Genomic DNA, 15,037 nt, shown 5'->3' with positions numbered 1-15,037 from the left:
ATGGCGCGCCGACCCCGCGGGCACCGCGGAGCGCGGGGAGGGGCGGGGCCAGCGCGGGCCGCCTCGTGCCGCGCGGAAACTCAAACCGGCGGCCGCCCCCGCAGCCAATGGGCCCGCAGCGCCGCCCGCCGCCAGCCAATGGGAGCGCGCCGCCGGAGAGGGGCGGGGCGGCGCGGCGCTGCCGGGCGGCGGCAACTCTCGGGGCCGCGGCGGCGGCTGCGATGGCCCCGGAGCGCGGCTCCCGTCCGTCCCCCGCCGGGCCGCCCCCCGCCGGCACCGAAGGGCTGCCCAGGGCCTTCCTGCAGAGCCTGCGCACTCTCTTCGACATCCTGGACGACCGGCGGCGGGGATACGTGCACCTCCGGGAGATCGAGTCCCGCTGGCAGGGCGCGGAGGCCCGCGAGCTGCCCTCCGGCGTGCTGGACGGGCTGCGGCGGGCGGCGCCGCCCAGCGGGTATCTCACCTTCGAGCGCTTCGTCCTGGGGCTGCGAGCCGCGCTGCCCGGCACCGACGGCGGAGTCCCGGGTAAGGGCAGAGCACCGGGGCGCGGGGAGCCGCGGGACAAGGAACGGGACAAGGAGCGCGGCCGCGGCCCCGCCGTCAGCGCCTCGCGGAGCCTGGAGAAGCTGCCGAGCCCGCACGGCAACGAGGAGCGGCGCGGGCAGAGCGGCGGACACCGCGAGCCGGAGCCGGGCCAGGGGCAGCCGCGCGGCCGAGGTGAGCGGGGCGGGGAGGGGCGGACGGACCGCCGGTCGGGCCGCCGGAGCGGCGGGTTGGGCGGGTGGGCGGGCCGGTTCCCAGGCGGCACCGACCTGTTCTTCCTTTGGCATTTAAAACAACGGCAAATTCTTCCCCCGGGCCTGGTGTGGAACTCTGAGGAGTCGCCGTTGCTTTTTATTTTGGCTTCCGTGGGCTTTGTTTCAAGCTCCAGATAAACCGGAATGGAGATCACACTGTTTGCAAATCCTGCTCTTTTCCCAGGCTCGTTCTTCCCCTTGCATTTCTCGTCGTGTGGGTGCTTGTCTGTTTATAGTGGTGACAAGAAGAATTAAGGGCTTTGCAGTAACATGTCCGGAGTTGTCCTCTGGCACCGAGTCTGTAGGTGACCTCCCCGTGGGGTGGATCTGATCCTCAGCAGGAGCTGCTGGGCGCTGCGATGGAGAAGTGAGCTGCTGCCGGCCCGGTGCTGCAGTCAGTGCCAGAGCCCAGCAGCACTCAGCGCTGCCCCCGAGCCCTTCCCTGCGATCCGGGTCCGCTGTGCCAATCTGCTCCTGCTGTGGCTCACAGAGCTGTCAGCAGGCTGTGCCGTCCATCCTGTGTGGCCGCAGGCTGGCATAGAACCCACCACAGGGCATCTGCCTCCTTCCTTGCCTTAGCACAGTGGTTGGGAGGCTCTGGTGAGCCGTTCAGCCAGCTGGATGGCTGGCTATGCGTGTTCCTTGATAGCTCCACAGTGGTTCAGTTTGACAGACCAGTGGGATTTTGGGGCTGATGAAGTCAGGGGAGGGTGAGCGCTGCTCCCAGCACCGCCCCCTTCCACTGGGAAGCCTCCTTCACTGACCTCTTGACTTGCTGCCAGGATGAAGGAAAAGCCATAAGGAATACAGGAACTCCTGGCTGCCCCTGTGCAGTGCTTTGAGATCTCCTGACACAGAATTCTGTGTGAGAACTTGGTGTTTTGCTGTTTCAACACTTGAGCACAATGCCTGCCTTTACCTCAGAAAGGTGCCCGAGCTGGTTTGCCTTCCCTTCCCCACCCTTTCCTTCCCAGTCCCTTCTGCAGGGTGGAGAAAAAATGTTAAATATCCCAGAGGTTCTCTGCTTTCCATTTTGCCTCCAGGTGAATCACAGGAGCTTCTCCCAGGGGAATGTCATTAAGCAGGCTGAGTTTTTTTTGTTGGGATTTTTGTATTATTATTATTATTATTATTATTAGCATTAAGAGCCTAAATCTGGAAAAACCTGGGGGGAGAAGTAAAATCCTCCTTGATTAAATAATCATCATATTGAAAGCTCTCCACTAGCTGAGGCAGAGCAGATGAGTACTGCAGAGCATAACTTTCTGGTTCCTGATGATCACTGCATTGTAGGCAGATGTCCTGTTGATGTCCTGAGGCTGCAGGTCGCAGCCCTTGCTGCCAGCTTCCCTAAAAGCAGGGCAGCTTTCTCGCAACAGGCCTGAATTCCAGGTTGATTCAGCAGCTCATTGACAGTTATAACTCACTTATTTTCTCTCTTTTAGTTCCCAATCCCACGTGCCTGCTCAGTGATGCTTTGTACCACTGAGGGCTTTCCTAGCATGAGGAGCTTTGGATGCTCCTTCCAGCTGGCTGGGAAGGAGTCAGGCCTCAGCACAGCAAGACCTGGTCAGGAGCTGCTGGGGGTCCAGTAAAATTCAGCTCGGTTATATTGCAGCATTTGGGCTCAAGGCTGTTCCAAGGCTCTGGCTGCATGGTGTGGCTCTTGGGAGAACTGTGTCCAAGAGTGGGGAGGTGGTGATCAGTGCTTGTAGTCATCAAAGACTTTGAGGGAGTTCTCCCTGTCTGTGCTTCTGGGAGAGGGGGCTTTTTGCGGGTGCTGCCCACCTCTGCTTCCCGACCCAGGTCACAGCCATAGCGTGGGTGCAGCCACAGCACCTGAGAGCCCCCAGCATCTGCTGGGGCAAGGAGGGAAAATGAGGCTGAAAGCAGAGGAGTCACTGTGACAGCTTCCCACTGCTGGCTCTTAGCTTGCCTCTTGCAGCGGTGTCCAAGCGTCTCAGCGTTTGGGGTCTTTACCCCCATGGTTTCCAATGGGAAAGCTTTTGTCCCTTCTGGGAGTGGGGGAAATGAAGATGCTGGATGGTCAGTGCTGTGTCTAGGGTGATGCCCCTGGGCACTGCCTGCTCCCTGCACAGCCAGGGTGGCCTGGCTCTAGAAGCTGCCTGGCGCCAGCAGGAAGGAGCAGGATGGTTTTGTAGGCAGCACTTGTCGCCCAGTCTGCTGCCAAGTGTGCAGAACGGCTGCCAGGTGTCTGCAAAGTCGCTGTCTGCTGACGGCTGAGTGTGTGCCCAGCAGGGGTCCCCACTGGGAGGTGGCCCTGTGCCCAAGAGGAGCCGATCCCAGGTTGTTGGGGTTCAGTTTTACCGCTGCATTGACAACTCAGGTGTGCGGAGCTCCGCTCTTTGACCAGGGAGCACCTTCTTATCAGAGGTTCACTCCAAATCTGGGCTCTGTACTTTTATCATAGGCTCAATAGTGGTGCTTCAGCAAACAACAAAAAGTTTTAACGTATTTTTTCCATCCTGCAGCCCTTCCCACAGGTTTCTTCCTGGCTTTGCTTTGGCATTCCGCTTATTGAAGTGACTTGGTTTTGAGACTATCCTTCCACTTCCCACTCAGGTTGTGCTGCAGGTTTGGGAGAACATGTGCTCAGTTGTGCTGGTTGTGCTGGCTTAACTGTTCCAGGTAGATATGGGTGTCTGAAACCAAAGGCATCTGGCAAACGAGATAAGTGAGTAATATCAGACTTTGTGTTAGGTGAAATGCCAGCGACCTGTCTGTGCTGGAGCCCTTGATGGCAAGAAAAGTGGGATGCTGTGGTGTACCAGCAGCAGGACTTCTTGTGTGTTACTCTGGTACCTTTCCAAGGTAGCACAGTAATGGTGTAAATGAGGTGAGCGTGCAGCTGCACAGCTGCTGGGGTGTTGCTGGCTGCTGCTGCGTGCCCACTTCTACTCCTGTTGCTGAACTGATAGATACTAGCAGCACAGACAGCCTCACAGTTGTGCAGGTCTCCTATCTTGCTGCCTCTCAGCTCCCTCCTATGAGCTGGGCTCATCTTCCAGGTGAGAGGCGACTCCTGCAGCCTCAGCTCACTTCTCCTGCCCCATATCCTGCACCCTTTGCATCTGTGTGCCCTGCTGAGAGCCAGACAGACCTCACACCCTGCTCAGTGCTTCTGTCGCTCCTGCCTGCCCGCACTGCAGAGCACACTGCATGTGCCTGGCTGGTCAGAGGGGAGGATTGCAATGAATGGAGGGTGCCTGGGGGGTATGTGGGCAGCAGTCCCAGGGAGATGCGTCCTGCAGCTGCCTTGCTGCAAGCTTTCCCTTGCCTGCCTCCCTGCTACTGTTTTCTGGTTCTTGTTTGGAATAACAAAGAATCTCTTCAGGAAAGCAAAAATCTGTGACCAGAGAACAGAGGGAGCCACAGGAGTGAGAGGATGAGCACAAGGCAGGCTCTGCTGGACACTTGGCAGGGGCCTGGAGCAAGAAGGGAGTGCAGCCTGCCTGCTGCCCAGGCATGTTAGCAGAGGGTGCTGACTGCACCCCTGGGTGCCTTGGCGCCATGGTGCTCAGCAGCAGGGTGGTGCTCTGACAGCATGTCCAAAAACACAGAGCTGAGCTGGCTTGGACATGGCTGCAGGGCTGCCTTTCTGGCAGGGCGTGCGGCACGGGGGATGTGCTGACTTGGGCAGGTGCTCAGCCCATACCTGCTTGTGCACACAGTCATCCAGTGCTGACAGGAGGCGTCTGATCCTGCTCAAAACCTGGCAGCCTGAACGTAATCTGCAGAAATAGGTTACGTGTGGATTTGGACCAGTGTCGTGTGTTTGTAGTAGATCAGCTTTTTGATAAATAGGATGGTAGGATTTTAATAAAATTTTGGAAACCCCAGAGCCAGATTTTCTGTGTGTTAAGCTCATAGACGTGGGGCTTCTGGTCAACAACAAACCTTGAGCAACAAACACACATATGTGTGGGGAAGGAAAGTGTTTGCTCTGTAATGAGCTAGTCTGCTCTTTGTAGCTGCCTCCAGTGCAAGCTCCTTGTGAGAGCTGCCATGTGTCCAGAATGGGACTGACCCCTGACGCTCTCTGGTGCTGCCAGGCTGCTGCAAATAGGCTGTAGGAGCACCTGTGTTGCTGAGCCCATCACCAAACGACTGCCTTCGGGAGGAGATGAGTGCCCTGCAGAGCCTGTGCTGCCTGAATGGGAGCCAGGGGTCCTGTGAGCACAGAGCCAGGGCAGGCGGTGTTGCTGGTGGTTTGGTTGTGCTGAGACTGAAGCAGCACTGCCTGGAGGCTGCTTCCTTTATTCAGAAGATGACCACAGAGGGCACTTGCATGCCTGGCACGACCAAGTGAGGTATTACTGAGGTCTGTCTTGCCTGTATGAAGACTTTTAGCAGGTGCTATGGCTGGTGCTTTCTCAGGTGCTCCCTGCCTGGTCGGCTGGCAGGAGTGCTGTTCAGACAGCACCATGGAGGGGCAGTAGAAAGGTTTCTGTTGCAAGTAGCCCTTATGCTTTCTTCTGTTACAGGTATTGATGTTAAGTCTGCTGGGCTTAACCAAGGAGATGGTGGCCATGCGGGCCCTGGAGACATTCGGAGACATCAGAGGGGACGTGCAGAACACCGGAGACACACTATTGCCAATGGTGTGGACTTTGGCATGGTAAGAGAACAGCCCTGTTGTGGGCTGCTGCCCCATGTGAGGGCATTGCAGAGGTCCCTCACTGCTGATGTGAGCACTGTGGGCCTATTGCTCTCTCTCACCTGCTTTGTACATGAAAGCTGTAGGGTCTTTGGATGTCGGGAAGATCCTGCTGTTACTGTTACGAAGCTTTGTTAGTGTACATGATGGCCTTGCAGTTATTTCCAAGGTATTCTGCTTGTAGAAATGTGCAGGGGAAGGAGGAGGTATGTATTTCCAAGAGCCAGGTCACTCAATGGAGTTGGCACTTGTGCAGTCAAACACATTCTCCATGGGCAAAAGCTTGGGCTGGGAAAGACAAAATTTTACCTTGAGATGTTAGGAGGAGGCCCAGTGCTGCAGTGGTCTCAGCAGGTTGGTCTCTGGGCCTTTCAAGCACTCCAGCAAAGTCATGTGTGTGCTGCGCTGGTGACTGGTGGTGCTGAGGCATGCTGTGCTGCAGCCTGAGGACCCTGAGCAGCCAGAGCCAGCACTGCAGGCTTCCCTTCCACCAGTATGTGGACAGAGCACGGGAAAGGGCCTTGTGCTGTGACCTCTGCTGGATGATGTAGGTCAGGGCTCTAGCGTACTGATCCTCATGACTACTGAGAGATTTTTTGCAAACATCTGAAATGAATTTGGCTGGGAAGCCTGGAACCAAGAGATCTGCTTCTCTCTCTGTTGCTAAGCGGAGAGACTTAGATCAGGTTACCCAGGCCAAGGGATCTGTGCTGCTCCCAGCTGGGATGTAGAAGCTGACTGGGCATATTGCCCACAAGCTCAAGCAAAATTTGACTGGGAAGAGAGCCAGGATCTGTAGAATGAATGATCATCCAACCTCCCTTGCTTTGTCTCATGGCTAAGGAGCTGCTGGCAAGACTGCATCTCTCACATCTGCACTTCCCCTTTTCACGCCCTGGTGTCACTCGCTGCCTGGTTGGGGCCAGCCAGTGGCTGCATGTGCTGTCCTTGTGCAGCATCGCCTGGCTTTGGGAAACAACACACTGTGTGGCCTGGCCTGGCCTGGCCTGGCCTGACCTGACCTGCCTGGGAAGGGTTGGATTATGCACACATGCAAAGAGGTCTGCTGGGCTTGCAGCAATGCAAGTTCTTCCATCTCAGCTGAGAGGTGCTGACAAGAGGCAATAACTGTGGATGTGCCTGCCCAGGCTGGGATCCCTCTGCTCCTCAGGTTTTGATGGCTGCCTGGGGAGGGGACCCCCCTCTTCTGGCAGGGCTCTTGTCTGTGCGTGCAGCTCCAAGCTGGAGCGCAGCAGAGGTGGCAGTGCTCCACCAGCTCCACATCCTTCCTGGTGCTGGTGAGGAAGGGCTTTGATGGCCAGGGCGTCTCGCTGGAAGCTGCTGTTTGTTCCTGGGACTGCCACACATACCGTTGCTTTGGGCAAGTGTTGCTCTTACCTTTGTTTCACCACACTGCTTAGTTGCCATGCAGGATATGGGAGTCAGGTGTCCCACATTTCTTCCCTCCATCCCCTTTATATCCAATTGCTGCACTGCCTTTGTGTTCCTCCTCTCAGAGATGAGATGCCTGGCACTATCCAGTGGGGGTGAGAAGCCTTCCCCAGCACCAGACATTTGGGTGCCAGTTCCACATTTGAGTATGCAGAGACAGTTGGAGCAGGTTTGAATCTAGCAAGGACTGAGTCTGTGTGCAGGGCAGTGCTCTTGCCTGGCTATGCTTCCATCCTCCCTGGTGCTGGAAGGATGCTGGTAGGCTAATTTGCTCCATTTCCACAGAGGTGGGGGTGGAAGAGATTGATGTCCATTTAGCAGCCTGTGAGTACAGTAGGACCTGTTAATCTTGATCAGCAAAGCAGAAGTTTGGGGGCTGTGCTGCAGCCCAGGGATTTAAGATGGACAACTGATGTCTACTCAGATGGTGTGTTTTTTTGTTTTTTATCAATGAGTCCATTGATTGGCCCCATTTCTCCATGGCCTTAGGGTGGTTGGGATGAGGCCTGTGAGAGGCTGAGCACGTTTATTTGTGGGCAGCCCGGGGCATGGCACTCTCCCCTCCCCTTCTACCACAGGCAGCACCAACCAAAACCTGCTGTGCCCACTCCACCTCCCTGTCCTGGCCCTGCCCGAGATGCTGTATCCCATCCCACTGCCCCCAGGGAGATGCCATCTGTCCTTGCAGCCAGCAGAACTGCCTGATGTTCCCCAGCTCAGCAGGTTGCTGCTCCTTCCTCCCGTCTCTATGCTGACCAGCGAGTCAGGTGGGATCAGGATGGGACAGGCAGTCACAGGCTGCAGCCAGAGCTGGATGGGGGTCCTTGCCACATACAGCACCTTCTTCATGCCCCTCAGCAACAGCCTGTGCAGTACCAAGGCTCTGCGGTTCTTCCTGTGGGTATGTTCCCCTCTGTCTGTCTGAGCCTGTGTGTGTGTTGCTGCTGTATTGTCAACAGCAATTCCAGGAGCGGAGGGAGCAAGAACCGCCCTGGTGTTATGGGGTGGCTGGTGTGTGGCAGCTGCAGGGCTTCCAGTGTGGAGATGGGGACAGGGAAGTGCTGCCATCCTCAAGGAATGTTTGGTACATCCAAATGTTTGGATGGAATGTTTGTCTGCTTGGAGAGGGGGATCTGCCTGGGGTCACTTCTAAGCTGAGTCTCCCTCCGGTGCTCTCCAGACAGCAGAAGTTCCAGGCTCACTGCTTGGATCCTTGGATCTCTTTGGGCACGAGGAGAGCAGCCTGCCCTCTGTGGGGGAGCTCCTGGTGCCCAGTCTGTGCCACGGGCAGTGGAGCTCAGGTGGCATCGTGGCAGAAAGAGCAGGTGGCTGTTTGCTGAGGGGAGGGCTGGGGCTGCTCTTGGCCTCTTTTCTTCAGAGCAGCTGCAAGGGTGTGAGCAGGGGGCACAGGTCTGGAGGAGCAGGTTGGGGAGAGGCACAGACTTGCTGGGTGAGGGCTGATGGTTTGCTGTGCTGAGGATGCTCTGTTCCATGGGGAGCAGACTCCTCTTGCCAGCTCTGTGACTTCTTGGTGGCAGTGCAGTGCCAAGGGGCCAATGGAGAGGGGGTGCTGGTGGGAGCCTGAGCTGGGCCTAAGGGCAAGAGCTTCAGGTGCTCTTGGAGCCTCTCCCTGTCACCTGGACATACCTAGTTCCTCTGCAGATGGCTCTGCGGCTCAAACCTGAAGGCTAAGCAGAACCTGTCAGCAGAAAGGCATGCTTTGCTCAGCTCAGAGATGCTTCAGGCAGTGAAGCAAAGGGGAAAGCAAAGGGCTGGGTAAGTAGGCAGTAGGTTTTGCCCAGGCTTCTGGTCTGTGTGGGTGACTTGGTTGCTCCCTGACAGCAATGTGAGTTGCTGCTGCTCCTATGGAGCTCGCAGCCTCAGGGGTGGCTGCAGGCCCTGTTCTTAGCCTGTGCTCAGATAAATGACAAAGCAGAGAAACCTGTTTCTGCAGTGAGAGCTGATGGGGAGCAGGCCTGATTCCCTGGCCAGGAAAATAGAGATGACCTGATGGCCCTTTGACTGTTGCTGTTGCTCTCCCAAACTGGAGAACCTACCCCAAACCAGGATCAGCCAGTGGCCATCACCCAACTGCTCTGCAGCTGCTTGTGGCAAGAGGAGCTGCCACAGCTGCCAGTAACAAATTTCTTTGTTCCTCGTGAAGAAGACAGCTTCCTGGGCTGCAGAAAGGGGCCTAGGTTATATTGCTCCTAGGGGCCTTCAGATGGGAGCTGACCAGGCAGTGCTTCTCTGAACATTTGGTTTGGACTGGGTGAGGAGGGAGTAACATGTCTGTGCTCTGTCCTGCAGCTGAAGCATATGAAGGAGCTGGAACAGGAGAAGGATTTCCTGCTTCAGGGTCTGGAGATGGTTGAGCGTGCCCGTGAGTGGTACCACCAGCACATCCACTGCATGCAGGAACGCCAGAGGCTGTTGGGGAAAAACAAAACCAGCACGGTGAGCCTGGGGCTTGTTCTGGGGATGCACACCAGGTTGGGGCTAGAAGAACTGGGCTGGACATCTTGTTTCACCTGGTGTTGGCCTTGCTATGTTGTTTTTGTGTGCCTGCACTTTTGGCCTGGGGATCCCAGATGAGTGGGGGGGATTGGAGCAGCCCCACCCAGCAGAAAAGAGGGAGAGGCAGCAAGCATATCCCTCTATTCTCTGTTTATCCACACACTTGATGCAGAGCTGAGACATCATTGCAAGGATGGAATCAGGCCTGGCCTCGTGGCAGTGGCTTTCCCAGGAAAAAAAAAAAAAAGCTGACCCTTCCCTACTGACTGGGATGTTCTGCTGGACACATGCCAGCCATGGGGCTCCCTCCTGGGCCTGCTGAGAGGGATTTGAGGCAGCATGTGCCCTCAGCACAGCTAGCTAGGCCTACTCATGTCCTGCCATGTTGCACCCAGGATCAGGATTCCAGCCTGACAGAGCAACCATGGCCTTGGCCCTCATGCTGGCTGTGCTGTGAGGCAATATGCATCCCATGGCATCTAAACACGTGTGCATCTCATGGCTTGTGTGGGCTTTGTGCTGGTGAGGCTGTGGGGCTGGGATGTGGGAATGGAGGAGTGCCCTGGTGCTGGGAGGTGTGGGCAGGGCTGGAGGATGGCCAGCCACCGAGCCTCCCCATCAGGCAGCGTGGTTCCCTGGAAGCTGGCACTGAACTGACACCTGGACCCTTTCTCCCCATCTTCCAGGACTTCCTTCCTGATGGCAGCCAGAGCCAACTGGGACGCCTGATCCCAAAGCTGCAGGAGGTGAACCGCTGCCTGGGTGACCTCTTGGCAGCTGTGGGCAAGGTGAGAACAGTAAGTTAGCAGCTTGCAGTCACTTGTGTGAGCCAGTGGCCTGCCTTCATGCTGGCGGCCAAGCTGGCATATGGGCTGCCAGAGCTTCCCTAGGCTATGGAGAGGTGATTTGGCTCTGTTGCCAAGATGGGTCAAGAGGGAAGTGCAACTTGTCTGGGCTGGAGGATGCTCAAGGCATATGGAGACCTAAAGGAGATCCTCCTGAAGGTGTAGATCTTTGCATACAAACAGGGAAAGCATCCTGCTGAGTTGCTGAGTCAGTCCTCTCAGAGGTGACTGTCCTGGATGCCAGCTGCTGCATGGGCTCCTTGCAGGAGCAGGACATGCTGCAAGGAGTGCTTCCACTTCTGTCTACACTACTCTGGAATAACCTTGCTAGAGACCCTGCATTGGCCTGTGCTGGTGGATCTTAATCCTGTGCTGGGTTTCTCTCAGCTCCGAGCCCAGTAGTTCCCTTGTGCCACAGAAACCTGGCCTCAGAGGCAGGTTGAGGATGGCCACCAGGAGGTCGTTGTCTCATTCTTTCCCTTCATCCTCTCCACAGCCAGGGAACTCCGCCTCAGCGCTGAGCAGGTTGACCCCCACTGCCCCTGCGGTGTCCCCAGCCTCTGCAGGCTCCCAGCAAGCCATCAACATGCTGAAGGAGCAAAACCGGCTTCTCACCAAGGTGAGCAGGGATGGTGGGGAGGAGAATGCTGACAGGGAACCATTGGAGAAAGAGTATGTGGCTGTGGAAAGTGATCCTTCAGCTTAGCCAACTTTGGTCATCCTGGGGATGGACCACGGGCTGCACTTCGAGCCCTTCCCTCTCACAACTGAGTGCCCCTCATGTGATGGGCTTGGGCTGTTTGCTGGGTATGGGACCATGAATGTGAACCTCACTGGCCCTGCTGTAGGGAAAAGGCTGTGACAGATGAAGACCACGAGAGGGTGCAGATGCTAACGATGCCCAGGTAGGCTCGCTGCAGGGGTTTATGTTCTGACATCTGCAGGTGGTGCTTTTGGTTTGCAGGGGGCATGGAGCAGCTAGGCCTGCCCCAGGACACAGAGGCCTCAGGCACAGCACAGAGCTCTGAGCAGCACTTCTCTCCTCTTTCCAATGCAGGAGGTGACTGACAAGAGTGAACGCATCACCCAGCTGGAACAGGAGAAATCTGCTTTGATCAAGCAGCTCTTTGAGGCACGTGCCCGCAGCAATCACGAAATGAGCCAGCTGGACTCCACCTTCATCTAGCATGTGTCTCCCAGCACTCCTGGCCCCATATTAAGCTTCTCCAGGGGGTTGGTGGAGCTGGGGCTTTTGTCCTGAAACCATTCTGTCCATTGCTCCAGGTCTCAAGGCCCATGGAGGCCTGGAACTGCCCGTGGTATCACTGTGGGAAGAAGCTGGGGACTGTGCTTCCCTGATCTGCTTGGGCAGGCCTCAAGGCCCCTCCCTGCCGTGCTGCTGACATGGCCAGCAGTGCTGCTCACAAGCTGCTCCTGTTCAAAACTGGCTGCAGTTGAACTGCTCCCTCACCTCCCGACCCCCAGTGTGTCGGGTGGAAGCAGCTGCTGCCCTTACTGTGTGAATGGGGAGAGCTGCTGTACCCTAGGCCTGACCCGGGCTGAATTCTGGCTGCTCTTAGAAAAAGATACTGCATCTTTAACATTCCATCTGGCATTCCAAGGCAAGCCTGCCCACTGAAGGGCATCCTGTCTGCTGCTTGTCCTTCTGTCAGACGACAGGATTGAAAATCTGTAATAGGGGCATGGCTAGTTCCTCCCTGCTGCCTGTGTTCTGCCCGCTAGAGGAAGCAGATTGGGCTAGAGCAATGCCTGAGCTGGTGCTCCTCCTGGTACAACCCTTTCCAGTTTGCCGTAGTGATGCCATAGTCGCTGTTTACACATTTGCAGGCTCCTGTAGTTGATGAGCCATAGACCTGGATCAGGTAACCTGTACCTCTGAGCTGCTCTTTCAGGCTGTTTGCAGATGGAGGCAGATACCTCTACCTCTCTTCATCTTCCTGAACTGGCAAACATTTCTTTATGACTGCCAGACCTATATTTTTTCATGATGACTTTAAAAGGAGAGGTTGTCTTGCAGCATGAGCCTGATTTCACAGTGGGGCTTTATGACTCATTTTCTTGTTTAACTGAATGTGGGTGATGGAGAAGAGGCTGATGGTCTCTTTCTTTTGCACATCTCCTAGTGGAGAAATGGCAGCTTTGCGTGGTGATGTAAGCATGGGTGATGTTAGACTGGTGTGTCTCGGGATACCTTCTCCTTTCCATGCAGCTCAGTGATGGGGCTTGACCTGAGCAATATTTTCCAGTGTGGTTTGGTACTTGTTACTGATGGTACATTTGTAGGTGATCGGTGCGAGTCCCCACCTAGCACAGCCCTGGCTTTTCTCTTCAGCATTGTTTCATGTTCAGACTCCTGGCACAGTGCTGTAGCACAACGCACCAAACTGGGCAAAAAGTGCTGCCCTGCTGTGCCAGCTTCAGCTGTGTTAGGCTGGGAGCTGTGCAGACCAACTCCTCGCCCATTCCTGAGAAGATCCTTTTACCCACCCAGTGCAGTTTGTCCCACCCAACTCTCTGAGGCTGACCTTGACCTGAAGCTCACTGCATGGCGTTCAGTCCCTGCTCTTTTCTTGCACCTGCTGCCAGAGTGGGGATCAGCAGAATGCAAGGGAGAGGAAGGAAGAGCAAGGCCAAGGGAGTCATCCCCTATCTGCAGGTGTTAGTTATCCCCTGGGCATCAGTGCCTGCCATCCCTGTCATGATGCCACCTCTGGTATCCGGTGCCTGTTTTACCTGAGGCTTAACAAAAAGTGACTCTCCTCGTAACCTGTCTTTAGGGATGATAATAAAGTGGGCTGATCTATTTAATTTATCTTTCTGTCTCTGACTGAATCAGTCCATCTATTGCTTCAAGCCTTGCAGTTCCTGCCTGTTGGGTCTGGAGGGATTGCAGGTGAGCAGAGGTTGCCCAGTGTGTCTGTGCTCCAGGACGTGTTCCCATGCCCCTTTCTTTCCCATCTGGGCATCTCTGTGCTGTTGGGCTGGGGACACTCCTGGCCTTTCCTCTCTGCTGTGCAATGGGATTACAAAACACCCATACCCTGCAGCCCTTGGAGCCTGTGGCTGTTCCTCCAGGAGCTGTGCTGCAGGGCTCCTGCACAGGTGGTGCTGGTGTTGTTCACAAATTTAATGCTATTTCTTTTTGAGCAGTGCTCTGCTGCAGTACAGCTGGGATGCTGCTGCACCCTGCAGGGGCTGACCTGCACTTCTGTGCTCTGCAGCTGAGCTGTCTGTGCCTCCATCTTCTCTGGTATGGGAACAGAGCTGCGCAGGAGGATCTGAGCCAAAGCCCTCCTGTGCTTGGGAGAGCGATCTTTGCAGCGGCTCCTTTCAAGTGGTGAGTGGGGCAGCCACAAGTCCCAGACAGGGCAAGGAGGGAGTGATAATTGCCATAAATGCCCCAGTTTTCACTAAGATGTGAAGTCCGAAAGGTCTTTCAAAGCAAAGAGAGGATCATTGTCTCTGCTCAATGCCCCTCTGTGTGTGGAGCCAGGGCAGCTCTGCCCCTGCCCTGGTGCTGGGCATGCCTGGCTGCAGGGGAACATCCTGTCCAGACAGCGCTGGCCCTGGGCCTGCTCTGCGCAGGGACGTCCTGGGAAATAGGAAGCTCCTGTTGGAAGCAAGGCCTCTGTGGGGCTGGGAGCCACCGGCACCGAGCTGGCTGTGTTGCTGTGGGCTCCTTGGTGGGGTTGCCATGAGCCTGACCCCCATCTCCATCCCTGACCGTCCTATTACTGTGAGCGTGGCCGTCTGGTGCCACGAGAGCCAGGTTCGTGGCCAGGGCTGTGGGCAGTGCTGTGCGCCTCTTCCCTTCTCTTTGGGCTCTGGTCTCACTGTGTTTGCACAGATCTGTGAATGCGCAACCAGGGGTGCTGCTCACAGCTGGAGGCTGCTGTGCACAGCTGCAGCACAACAGGTCTTGGCTATGCCCAGCCCAAAGAGCTGCACTCAGCCCCGACCCTGAGGTGGTCGGAAAGGTACCATGCCACTCAAGTCTTCAAGTATTTATCACAAGTCCCAGAACTGCTGGCTCCAGCGTGACACAGCACAGGGGGTCCCCCAATACTGCAGTCTGATGTTGGGGCTGTTACTGGGCGAGAGGCAGCCCCAGAGAGGCCTGGGCTCAACCAGGAGTCACATCTGGCCCCCAATGTGCCCCAGGGGATGCAGGATCTCATCCTCTGTGTCCCCAGTGATGCTGTCTGAGGAGTCCAGTCACCCAGGTCTATTTGAGGTTTCTGTTTTCTCCTGCCTGGTTCCATGCCTTTCTCACGCCTTCTGAGGCTGGGCTGTGTGCCCAGCAATCTCCTTAAAGAAGGGCTGCTCTCTCAGCAAGGCAATTATTCCGAACACCAGCAGGAACAGCCGTGTCTTGGGACCCCAGCCCATATGTTTTGTGCCTTTGCTTTTCCTCCCTGTCATCCAGAAGCTGCTCTCTGCCTGGCCAGCTTCCTTTCTGCCCTGGGCAGTTTGCAGCAGCTCTGGTACCCAGCATGCAGTCAGGCTGCTCACACCTTGCACTCTTAGGCCTGCTCTTTCCACTGCAAACCACTGGGATGTGAACTGAGGACCTGGAGAAGCCAGTGTGTTCTGGGTCAGTCGGTTCCCTATGGGACAGGGAGTGGAGCCAGGCAGGTGTGCAGCTAGTGCCTGCGTTTGCTCTCAGCTGCACTCAGTGCCTGGTGCTTCTCAGCCCTGTGACCTGACACCCAGTGCAGTGCTCTTGT

At 56.2% G+C, this 15,037-nt stretch overlaps 1 protein-coding gene across 1 annotated transcript; it reads left to right on the top strand.

The window, feature by feature from the left end:
• On the top strand, positions 1 to 13,122 carry SAPCD2 (suppressor APC domain containing 2). Its single transcript, XM_048966358.1, is given in 7 exon segments — positions 1 to 52; positions 55 to 717; positions 5,303 to 5,436; positions 9,238 to 9,384; positions 10,131 to 10,232; positions 10,786 to 10,908; positions 11,347 to 13,122. Coding segments are annotated over 7 exon segments (1,350 nt in total). The 3' UTR covers positions 11,476 to 13,122.
• Positions 13,123 to 15,037: the final 1,915 nt, after the last annotated feature.

This window comes from Lagopus muta, chromosome 19 (genome assembly GCF_023343835.1).
Source record: "Lagopus muta isolate bLagMut1 chromosome 19, bLagMut1 primary, whole genome shotgun sequence".
NCBI lineage: Eukaryota > Metazoa > Chordata > Aves > Galliformes > Phasianidae > Lagopus > Lagopus muta.
Note: the sequence above shows the minus strand (reverse complement) of the source record. Positions and strands in the feature narration are given on the sequence as shown.